General features: G+C 43.0%; 1 protein-coding gene across 2 annotated transcripts; it reads right to left on the bottom strand.

The window, feature by feature from the left end:
- Window positions 1–1,808: 1,808 nt before the first annotated feature.
- On the bottom strand, window positions 1,809–9,115 carry LOC139532063 (mitogen-activated protein kinase kinase kinase 8-like). 2 transcript variants are annotated; one of them, XM_071329186.1, is made up of 8 exons: window positions 8,159–9,115; window positions 7,374–7,758; window positions 6,977–7,150; window positions 6,152–6,413; window positions 5,369–5,475; window positions 4,193–4,345; window positions 2,758–3,004; window positions 1,809–2,525 (listed from the first exon to the last, which is right to left on the bottom strand). In XM_071329186.1, the coding sequence occupies exons 2-8, from the start codon at window positions 7,725–7,727 to the stop codon at window positions 2,395–2,397; spliced, it is 1,428 nt and encodes a 475-aa protein (XP_071185287.1). In that variant the 5' UTR covers window positions 7,728–7,758; window positions 8,159–9,115; the 3' UTR covers window positions 1,809–2,394. The 2 variants fall into 2 exon arrangements, with proteins under 2 accessions (XP_071185287.1, XP_071185288.1); XM_071329187.1 differs by lacking the exon at window positions 8,159–9,115 and having other exon boundaries at window positions 7,374–8,111.
- Between the last annotated feature and the right edge of the window lie 2,335 nt (window positions 9,116–11,450).

Raw genomic sequence — 11,450 nt, 5'->3', positions numbered from 1 at the left:
CGAATCCACTAATTTGAAGGGGTCCACATACTTTTGTATATATAGTGTATCACTCTCTCTATAACATTGATTCCACCTCAAGGGAAACCCTATGTGGGCTTGGTGTGAGCCATTTGTTATTTTATCTGATCCAGGCATGCACTTCCCTTTCACACTCACACTGTGGTTTCATCCCAAATGGCAACCTAGGTACAAATGACAACTTCCCCCCTCCTCCTACTCTCCCTATACTCACTCATAGAAAGAGATACACCAACTGTTTTATCTAGCTCTTCATATGGACAAGAATACATTATGTCATAAAGTCAGATAAACATGATTAAAACACGTGTTGGCTTTTCATTTCATTCAGGTTAATGATATGACATGTTATTCAACTAACATGACAGAAAAAGTAGTGTATGAGACAGTCTGAAGAAAATTAACAAAATGCTCTGTTGAAATTAATGTGTGTACAAAACAGCACTGGTCATCTCATTGGATATACTACACTGAACAACAATTTGAACGCAACATGTAAAGTGTTGGTCCCATGTTTCATGAGCTGAAATAAAATATCTCGTAATTTTTCGTAGGCACAATAAGTTTTTCTCTCTCAATTTTTGTGCACAAATTTGTTTACATTACTGTTAGCGAGCATTTCTCCTTTGCCATGATAATCTATCCACCGGACAGGTTTGTCATATCAAGAAGCGGATTAATCAGCATGATCATTACACAGGTGCACCTTGTGCTGGGGACAGTAAAAGGCCACTCTAAAATGTGCAGTTTTGTGACAACACAATTCCACAGATGTCTCAAGTTTTTAGGGAGCGCGCAATTGGCATGCTGACTGCAGGAATGTCCACCAGAGCTGTTGCCCGATTAATTTTATGTACATTTTTCTATCATAAGCCACCTCCAACATTGATTTAGAGAATTTGGCAGTACGTCCAACCGGCCTCACAACCGCAGACCACGTGTATAGTGTCGTGTGGACTAGTGGTTGGCTGATGTCAACGTTGTGAACAGAGTATCCCATGGTGGCAGTGGGGTTATGGTATGGGCAGGCATAAGCTACGGACAACGAACACAATTGCATTTTATCAATGGCAATTTGAATGCAGAGATACCGTGACGAGATCCTGAGTCTCATTGTCGTGCCATTCATCCGCAGCAATCACCTCCTGTTTCAGCATAATGCACGGCCCCATGTCGCAAGGATCTGTACACAATTCTGCTGAAAATGTCCAACTCCTTCCATGGCCTGCATATTCACCAGATATGTTACCCATTGAGTATGTTTGGGATGCTTTGGATCGACGTGTACAACAGCGTATTCCAGTTCCCACCAATATCCAGCAACTTCGCACAGCCATTGAAGGAGTGGGACAACATTCCAAGGGCCACAATCAACAGTCTGATCAATTCTATGTGAAGGAGATGTCGCGCTTTATGAGGAAAATGGTGGTCACACCAGATACTGGCTGGTTTTCTGATCCACGCCCCCTACCTTTTCTTAAAGGTATCTGTGACCAACAGATGCATATCTGTATTCCCAGTCATGTGAAATCATAGATTAGGGTTGAATGAATTTATTTCAATTGACTTATTTCCTTATATGAACTGTAACTCAGTAAAATCTTTGAAATTGTTGTAAGTTGCATTTATATTTTTGTTTACTATGAAAGAAAACTGCATACCCAACAGGTACAAGTACAATGACCACACAAATAAAGTAACAAATGAATCAGTCATGTACATGGTGTAACTTGCATAGCAATTCTCAAAATCACTTCTCATATTCCTTAGGAACAAACACAAATAAGTTAATTTTAAGAACTTCATGTTTAAAACAATATAATTGTACAATTTGTACAAACCACACATACACGGTCAGAAATCATAGTTTTCATATTGACACAAAATAATAGAATGACGTCTCAATCACAAGACTCATTCAGATGCATTTCTTTAAGAAACAAACTTGTATAAGATGCTTATACAGTATATCATGTATCTACAGAACATCCCACAAGATGTCACTGTTAGCCAGTGAAACACAGTGTTACTGAGTAACACATCTCTTACATCCAATGTGCCGCTGCATTGTTGAGAGATGGCAAATTAATGCAGCTACAGAAACCACTCTTCAGACATTGGTCAATTTCATTACACGAGTCCAGCGCCATTGAAGTGCAGGCTATTTACTGTCTCTATCCAATTTTCTGTCCTTCTGGTATCTCTTTCCAAAAGCATCAGTCACACCTTCACCATTGAGTCTTCATGAGTCCCTAACTCAACTTCCTGAGGGTCTCTGATCTAACAGTTCACCAGTACCAGGCTAAGGTGAAAGGTAACAGTTATCTCTGATATCTTTAAAATACACATTTCCTTCAGAGGTTAGGCTCAGGGTTAGCCATACTCTGTGGCAGGGGGACCTCTCACTAGATTATAGTATCCAGCCATTGCCCCCAAGTCGATGTACAGGGATCCCTTTCTCCTCAGGTGGGCAGAGTCCTCAGGCTCAGAGTACAATGAGGATTCTGTGAAGAGAAAGCGAATAGTTGTTGTATTAATAGGTGCCCTCATATGCACATTTTTGAGCGTGTACTCTGTGTCATTTGAATATCAGAGAAACATGCACTTTAAAACATATTAGAAGTACAGTATATTAGCATATCCCTAAAAGTCCCTACCCTGTGAGGAACAGTATGTAGAACAGTTTATTTTAGGGAGCAACAATGATAGAGAACAGTAACATATCGAAGTCCCTACCCTGTGTGGTGTCAGGCTGCTGGCTATGCTGCCTCAATAGAGGGTGGGAGGCCTCCACCAGGGCTGAGTCCAGGCTCCAGCAGCGTGGCTGTTCCTCTCTGGGAGGGTTGATGGCCTCGTCCCTCAGGAGCTTGGCTGCAGAGCTGCGCTTGGCAGGGTTCCTCTCCAGGGCTGTCTCTAGGAAGGACCGCATGACACCACTGCAGTCCTCCGCTATGTCCTCCAGGGGAGGGGCCAGCTTGTGGATCTGAGGGGAGAGAGGAGGATATGGTCAGAGGTCTGAAGTAATACCTCCAGGTAAGGTGAGTTTATATGGATGGGCTTTGCACTTTTGGGACTATTCCATTGGTTCCATTGCTCCAGGCAAGTTCAATCAAGCACGGCTAAAGTATTTGAAGGAAAACAACTGATCGAATCTACTCCTCGATGCTTTCTTCCAATCTTTTTAAATACAGTTTCTGGTAGGGTGAAACTAAAAGTTATCCTGCATTGAATCTGCACCTCTATGCTATCTTACGGCTCCATCTATTGAGTGTAATATCTTGTAAAATAAGTTTGATGTACAAGAAAGGGCATCCCTATGACAGTGGAGAATGAGGAAGTGAGTCCTTCCTTAAAGCAGAGATGAATAATGCTTCAAAAAGAGAAACAGGACATATTCAAATCAGGAACATGATCATGGAAAAACACTGTTAAAAGTAAAACGGAACTACTGTACTGAGACTGAGGGAGTAAACTACTAACGTGTCATAGACAGAGGCTGCCTCCCAAATCGCAAATTATTCCCAACATAGTGCACAACTTTGACCAGGGCCCATAAGGTTCTGGTCAAAGGTAGTGCACTAGAATAGGGAATAGGGTGCCATTTAGGATGACGTCAAAGTCACGTTAAGGGACCTGCCTCTCGTGACATTTGAGAAAAATCATCTTGCAAGAATCTAGGTCTATGCCGTGGAAATCTGAACAGGGTCATGGAAAAATGTGACATTTGGGTGGGTGCAGCAAAACAGGTGTTTATGACATTCTACTAGGTATAGTCTACTTTGCCTCTGACCGACCTTTATCATAAAAAGTTTGTTTGATCTTCAGGGAATGTTAAGTCAAACTGCATTTGTCTGTTTCAAGGAATAACTGGCTACAAACAAGCGAGGGGTTTCCCCTCCTTCAGCCCCGTCAGTGTAGCAAGAGGAAGGCCTGTAAGTTCACCATTCACTCGTCTATACACTTCATCCATCCACTTTTCGTTAATACTTGGTGGAGTTGTCACTGATTATATCCCATGCAAAAACAGCTTCTGCTACACAGCTCCATATATGTTCTGTCAATTTCAATGCATTTATTGGAAGTGTATAGAAGTCATTTGTGAACTATCAGGATATGCTCACTATGTAGAGGTAGAATGGGTAGGGAGGGAGATAGGTAGGGTGGTACTTACTATGTAGAGGTAGGAAGGGTAGGCGGTGCGTGGGTATCTCCTGACCCAGGGTGGGCTGCCAGTCTGCATATGGATGATGGTGGTGCCCAGGCTGTAGATATCTGTCTTGGTGTTGTGTCCTCGACAAAGAACCACCTCCGGGCTCATATACATCTGGGGAAGAAAACAAAAGACAACTGTTACTCACAGGGTCAATGGCATAATGCCAATTGTAGAAGAGGGAAATAAGTGTTTGGAAAGTACACAATATTTTTCTTTATCAAATGCAATTTTTTGTTATGTAGTCATGAAGCCAGTGATAATAATAACAATCACAACATGAAAAAAGCATTAATGTCAGCCTCAGCCTTAATGTCAGCCTCAGCAGCTCCACTCCTTTGGCTAGCTGTCTGTTTGGTAGCTCTTTACCTCCCTGTTATTAATGCTGTGCTGGGTGTCTAGCTCTCTGCTCTGGGACGTTCCCACTCTGTCACCAGGGGTATAGGTTACCACAGAGGGTAGTGGAGTGAATTGGGAAAATATAGATGAGGCAATCACTATGATCTTTCTTAAGACCCTCTCTTCTCCTCATCCTCCTGTTCCTAACTACATTTGAATCTGAAAATGCTACTGTTCAAAGGCATTCAACCTTAAACACTGTACATTTTGTAGCCTTTGCAGCCTTTTGTAGCCTATGTAAAACTCTGTAGCCTATACATTACACACAAAGACCAGTAGTCCACTGTACAACATCTCTTCATGCTTGATGTGATTTCCCTGCACCTTTTTTTGACTGAGACACTGTGAGAGGAGCACTGACTTGTCTTCTGAATAAATCATTATCAGAGTGTCCTGAGGCATTGAGTGATCTCAATCCCAAAACTAGAAACAGCTTTTTTATCTTCTAGTAAACACACTTATTCAACTTCTCGTGGAGTAACAGGAGTAGGATGGTTCTTCCAACGCATTGCTCTTGTTGTTTGGCATGTCATAGGTCATCATGGTTCGGGTCAATTCCATTTCAATTCATAATTCAGAAACCGAAATTCCAATTCCAATTAAGAAAATGTTGATTGACTGAATTGAAAACGAATTGACCCCAAACCTCTAGGTCATGGCATAGACCCGAGGGTGTATTTTGTTGTCATGTCATAGGCCTGAGGGTGTTGAAGAGAAAATAACTGCAGAATCACTCACCTCTGTGCCTCGTAGATCCCTTGGGGTGTATACCTTCTCTGTCATCTGTACCGTCAGGCCAAAGTCCACCAGAACTGCTTTGTCTGACATCAGGACGATGTTGCTGGCTGAAGAGAGGGGGGGAGGGAGGGAGAGTGAGATTCACCATAAAAGCTGCTCAGTTCAGCCATGTCATAGCTAAAGAATCTTTGCTGCAAGATACAGTATAATCTCAGAACACAGAACCAAATATAGTGTGCACTAACTAGCTACAGTGCTATGTTATTAGTCTATCACGAAAGACTAGATACATCACTACTTTCAAAGGTCAATACTTATTCTATAATTTACTAAAATTGCTATTGACCTACTGTGTATGTGATGAGAACTGTGTGTACATTCAAAGGAAATGAGAAGTACACTATATAGGGAGCTCTGTGGTTTCTTAAGGTGTCTACGGCTGAGTTTCCTATGAAGCCGTTGCTTTAAGCTGCAGTCTACTCTAAAGCCCTTCCCTTTCCTGGTTACATTTGTAAAGTAGATGATGTAAAGTGGATGATGACAGTCACAGGCCCCAAATACACTAGCGTGCATGTGTGCATGTGTAGACATACCTGGGTTCCATTTCTGTTGTATTTGAGGCTAGAATTTGAGAAACCCTAGGTTTCTAAACCCTGGTAAAAGTAGAGTCTGTACGCCTATTCCTCTTCTTCTCACTCTATGCTTACTCACTCTATGTTTACTCTTACACTACTCTGTCTACTAATGTGTGTTTTTCGACATTTGTTTTGGGCTCTTACTCACGTTTGATGTCGTGGTGGATGACATTGTGAGAGTGTAGGTACTCCAAGCCCCTGAGGACTTGCTTGGTGACCCAGATTATCTCAAACTCCCTCATGGGGCCACAGCTGTCCAGTTTCTCCAGAACCGACCCTCCCTCGCCGGCTTCCATGAACAGGTGGATGTTTTGGTCCCAGAGGAGAGCACCATAGAGCTCTGCAATGTTCTCGTGACGGAACCGTGCCTGGATCTCCACATCGGCTGGTTTGAAGTGTTCCATGGGGATCTAGGAGCATGGATATAACCATTAAGGCACAAAGTCTTTAGTATGTAAACTTTCCAATGACTATTGAATAAACAGACCAGGAAGCCACTCCCATCATGTGTAACTATTTGTGGGCTGACATAATATCAATGCTATCCTCACCCCAGGTGAATACTAGTAGGCCTAATCATTAAGCTCAAAATGGAAACATAGATATCAAATGAGAACTAGAGCGGGGAAAACTTGGTAATGGTGATATTCTATAATGCCGTTTGATTCTCTCCCACTGCATTTGTTATTGTCAAAAACCAGAGCTGTTACTGTGGGGGGTTTCTGTTGAGTTTCCTGTGGGGTAGCCAGCCAAATACTTTCAGTTTCCATCCATATGCAATGCTGGCTTTTTTGTGTCACAGTGAAAACAATGATCTTCTTGCAAGTTTCAAAGTGTTTGTGTGCAAAGGCCTGACTGACTTGACATGTGACATGATGCTTTGATGTGGATTTTTGTCCTAACAAACTGGTTGCTTCGAGAAATCCATTCTGCAAACATGCCAGACATTCCAGCACGGGGCTCATTGACTCACCAGTTTGCATGCCATTCTCTTCCTGGTTATGGTATCCTGGGCCAAGTGGACTTTCCCAAAAGAGCCCTTTGGAACATGGCCGCCGGCGCCAGGAGTCTTATAGGTCCACTTCCATGGAAACAGAAACACATCTGAATCGATGCGATAGTGACCCTTCTTCAGCCCCATGTGTTTCTGCACAGAAGTAATGAAATACAGTGTGAGAGGTGCTTCTGACCCAGTAAAGGCTGGTAAAACCCTGTACAAAGAAGTATACTAGTCTTAACTCTACCCATTCACAGACAAACACAGACCGAGACACACACATGCAATGTAATTTCTAACACTATGAGTCCTTTGTGAGCAGATCCATCAACATTGTCTACTCAAAAGACTAACCAATGTCCTGAAGTCTCACCTTGTTCAGTAACACACCCATCTCCTCCGGCAGGTGCTGCAGTACTTCTGGCTGCATGTTAGAGATCTGGTTGACGAAAGAGAGCAAGTCCGACACTGTCCCGTACCTTACCCTACCACCACTGTTCCCCTGCTGTGTCCCCTGGGTCCCTCCTGTCACTTCGCCCCATGAATCATCCACTGTCTCCTCGTTCTGGTCCATCTCCTCCTGAGAGAGACCCTCCTCAAACGACGCCCCGGCCTCTTTTTCCTCTTCCTTTGTGTGGTAGAGATTTTCCACCACGTCGATTATGTCCTCTATGTTCATGTGAGCCAGCAGGAGTTCTATTCCAGCATTGTCATATTTGTAATCCATCTTGTTTCATTCGCTGTCCCAAAAATGGGTTCTGAAATGGAAAGTTGAGATTCCATGATGGAAAGAGCCGTTGACATTCTGATCCTGGTACAGCTTGTTGGGGAAGCAGAGCAAAGGAGGGGAAATCTAATCTATAGATAAACCCGTTTTCCTTGCAGATAAAGGTAATTTCACAATTAGCTGGGAAGCCTCTGGTGAAATTGAACCCTCATGTTAGGGTACACAAACTCATGGACTTCAGAAGACATAATAAAGTGATGAAAACATAACAGGCTAAATGTCAATTTCTCCTAAATCACATGATGTGTTCTCATTGTAACCAAGTGAAGAAGAAATGCAACTAAATTAATTGACGTTTTGGAAAACTAAGGTTGGAAGCAAATAAGGCGAATCAGGATTAGTTTATAAAAGCGTAATATGAATATGATTACCTGAGTCTTTGTAATAACTTAGGATCAGGTCTGACTGCGCTCACTCCATTCTTGCGTCTGTATGCAGTCAACTCTATTGCTCATTGAAGCCTACGGACTGTCACCAGTGAGGAAGTTGTCAACAGAGGAAGTCCATATCAGTCTCCGTGTGCAGGTGTAGTGCTGTATTTATGAAAAACTATGCGAATGCTGTGAGTGTTATAGACATAGGGTTCCTTTGTAGTTTCGTTTTTCTTTTCATTTTCCTTAATCCCCCCCCCAGAGCATCCCATTGGTTCGAATCGACTGATTGGTTCTGTATGGAATGCACCTTCATGCCTGTGTGACACTTTTGAATGTGGGTCAAAAGGGAAGTAAAAGTATTGTCTCCGATTTTTTCCCCTGCATACCGGAGTACGCCTTGCTAGCTAGCGGTGAACAGTGTAATTCGCTCCCGCCTGCCCTCACATTCGTTAACAGAACTGTGGGAAAAACAGTGCCCGACAGGAGGGGGCGAAGGACACTGTCTACCGGTCGCCCCCACTAGCACAGCAGCTTGCTAGTTAGCTAACACACGGTGTCGCTCCCGCATGCATTGTACCGGAGAGAAACCCGTGCCCGACAGGTGGGGGTGAAGGACACTGTCTATCCGTTGTCCCCGCTAGCACATCAGACGACATGCGAGGGCGACAGAGTGCGCTAGCTAACTTGCTCGTTAGATAGCACACTGTGTCGCTCCCGCCTGCTGTGTACCGTAGAAAACCATGCCCCACAGGCAGGGGCGAAGGACAATGTCTACCAGTCGCCCCTGCTTCCCGCAAGCACATCAGACGGGAGGCTGGGGCGACACGTGTACTAACTAGCTTGATAGTTTGCAACACCGTGTGCTAGCTAGCTAGCCTCCCGCCTGCTGTGTACCAGAGTACTTCAGCTGGTTAAGCTAGCACCCATTGTCCTTCGCTCCCGACTACTGAAAACCTGCCCTTACCGTCGAACTGGGGGAAACCAGTGCCCAACAAGCGGGACGAAGGACACTGTCTAACGTACTGGTGTATGGCTAGCTAGCTACCGTTTGCGCCCCCGCGGGGTTAATCAGTTGCTGGCATCCAACATGATTGTGCATTAATTACCACATACAGGAACGCAATTTCACCCTTCTCCGATTTTTCAACTCTTGCGCTCTATGTGCGTCAAGAAAAATACTGTATTTCGCAATGTCTCGTGTTGTTGAAGTTCAATAACAGTTATATGACAAATTACTTAAGTGATAAAGGTGTAATGAAACGAAACGCAGGTGGTTGCATTACAGAGAGCAAACAAAGTCATTTCAATACAAACAATTAAATTGATCAGTTTGTTATTACACATGAGTAAAAACACAATATTAATATTACAGCTGACTGAGCCGCCTTTGTTCTGTTTGAGCCGTCTCTGAACAGGGGAAACACGCATATGCGCTTTAATGCCACTCTGGGGGCATCAATGGCGTCATCCTTTGGCGTGTAGGTAATGTATGAGAGGAAGCGGTAGCCTCTCAAAACGCTTCCAATAACTAGATTCATGCTTTCAAAAAAAGATCGGAAATAGTACTGCTACTAGGAAGACCAATGTACTCAAAAAGAAACATGAAATCGGTAGGTTTTTCATCCAACGATTAGACGCATCCTGTAAGTAACATGAGCTAGCCATTCATTGTAGGTTACGTTAGCTAGCTAGCTGGCAGTGGCCCCAAGACTACTCCAGTTCAAGCTCCCTGCCACTTGTTAATTCATGTAGTTTAGCTGATCATGCTCAACCTTAAAGGCATAGGGGCCACAAAGTTGTGGCAAGTAGCTAGCGAAAACACCATACTAGCATGGCATCTATATAGTTAGCCAGATGGATTAGGCCTACATTTCCATGTCAAAAACGGAAGTGTCGGTCTGTTTTCTTGATTTTAGAACCAAAGGTCTATTTTTACACATTACAAGAAGAGAGGATAGAGCAGGCAGAGAGATCTGTCCTAATCAGCTGCCCTGCTAAAACCAACAACAAAAAGTTACTGAAGTATTTATCCAGACATGTAAATATCAACAAATGTTTATTTTATATAAGCTATGTAAGTATTTCAGTTGTGCTAAGATATGAATCTACAAATCAACACGAATGTATGGAAACAAAAACAAAAGCAATTTGTATGTAACTACAGTATGATGGGAAATAGCATATCCAAAAATAACTGAACATAATTCAATTCACTGAAAATATTGTATTGTTAAGGGAGTAATTTATAAGGAGGTCTATCTTTTCTCCTACACAATGTGGGAATTACCACCCCCTCTCAATACTAAACTGTGACCTAAAGATATTGTCTAAAGTCTTAACAAAAAGACTAGAACACTTTGCAAGCAACCCGGTTCACCCTGATCAGGTTGGCTTTTTCCAACACTGGTACGGCGCTGATAGCATACAAATAAAAGTATATAAAATGGGCAATGAGGACCTGCCAAACCCCGCCATAGCTCTGTCCCTGGATGCTGAGAAAGCATTTGATAGGGTGGAGTGGGGTTTCCTATTTAAAGCACTGGAGTCCTATGGATTTAGCCCCCACTTTATATGATGGATCAAAACCCTGTATTCCGGGGGCCAGTGCCACAGTTACCGCCAATGGAACTATTTCTAAGCAATTCAGGCTCCATAGAGCCCCACAGTGCAGGTGTCATAATACCCATAAAACCTAGCGGTCAAACAGGGAAATGGTTCCAATCGTTTTCCCACTATCTACCAAATAAAAGTCCTGGAGTCTATAGAGTGATCCTTGGAGTAATATCATCTGACTCCAGGCCCTGAAGAGAATATGGGAAATAGACTTGGACTGCGATATCACCAAGGCAGAATGGAATGAGGTTTTCGGCAGATGTCTCTTAAGCGAACGCAATCGAAAACGATACACCTTTACCATTCGACTCCTAGTAAGCTTCACAGGGTTAGTCTGAAGCCCACAGACGCCTGCTGCTGGAGATGTTCATCTGAAGAGGGGACTTATCTACATATGGTATGGGACTGTGAAAAAATCGGGAGGTTTTGGACTGAACAATCACAAAAACAAGTGTAGCCCTGGCCCTAGCAGTTGCCAAAAATCTGCTTTTCTGTAAATGGAAGGAAGGGGTTACATCAAATATATACAACTGGACTAATCGACCATATAATGTGTACATCATTTTAAGAACGCTTGCAAAGTATATTTTATATATTTATTAACACACGCTGCTGAATGTACAAAAATGTGTACAATTATTTAAGAACAACAATCTATAATGGCAATTGTACTCAA

The sequence above is a fragment of the Salvelinus alpinus genome, chromosome 10 (assembly GCF_045679555.1).
Source record: "Salvelinus alpinus chromosome 10, SLU_Salpinus.1, whole genome shotgun sequence".
Classification (NCBI taxonomy): domain Eukaryota; kingdom Metazoa; phylum Chordata; class Actinopteri; order Salmoniformes; family Salmonidae; genus Salvelinus; species Salvelinus alpinus.
This window is presented reverse-complemented; position numbering and strand designations above follow the sequence as displayed.

Excerpts from the sequence above, each read along its gene's own strand:
- LOC139532063 (XM_071329186.1), bottom strand. The coding sequence starts at position 7,727 with ATGGATTACAAATATGACAATGCTGGAATAGAACTCCTGCTGGCTCAC. Across the intron at positions 7,151-7,373 it reads TGGGTGTGTTACTGAACAAG|AAACACATGGGGCTGAAGAA; the intron begins GTGAGACTTCAG and ends ACTTCTGTGCAG. Across the intron at positions 2,526-2,757 it reads GCAGCCTGACACCACACAGG|AATCCTCATTGTACTCTGAG; the intron begins GTAGGGACTTCG and ends TTCTCTTCACAG.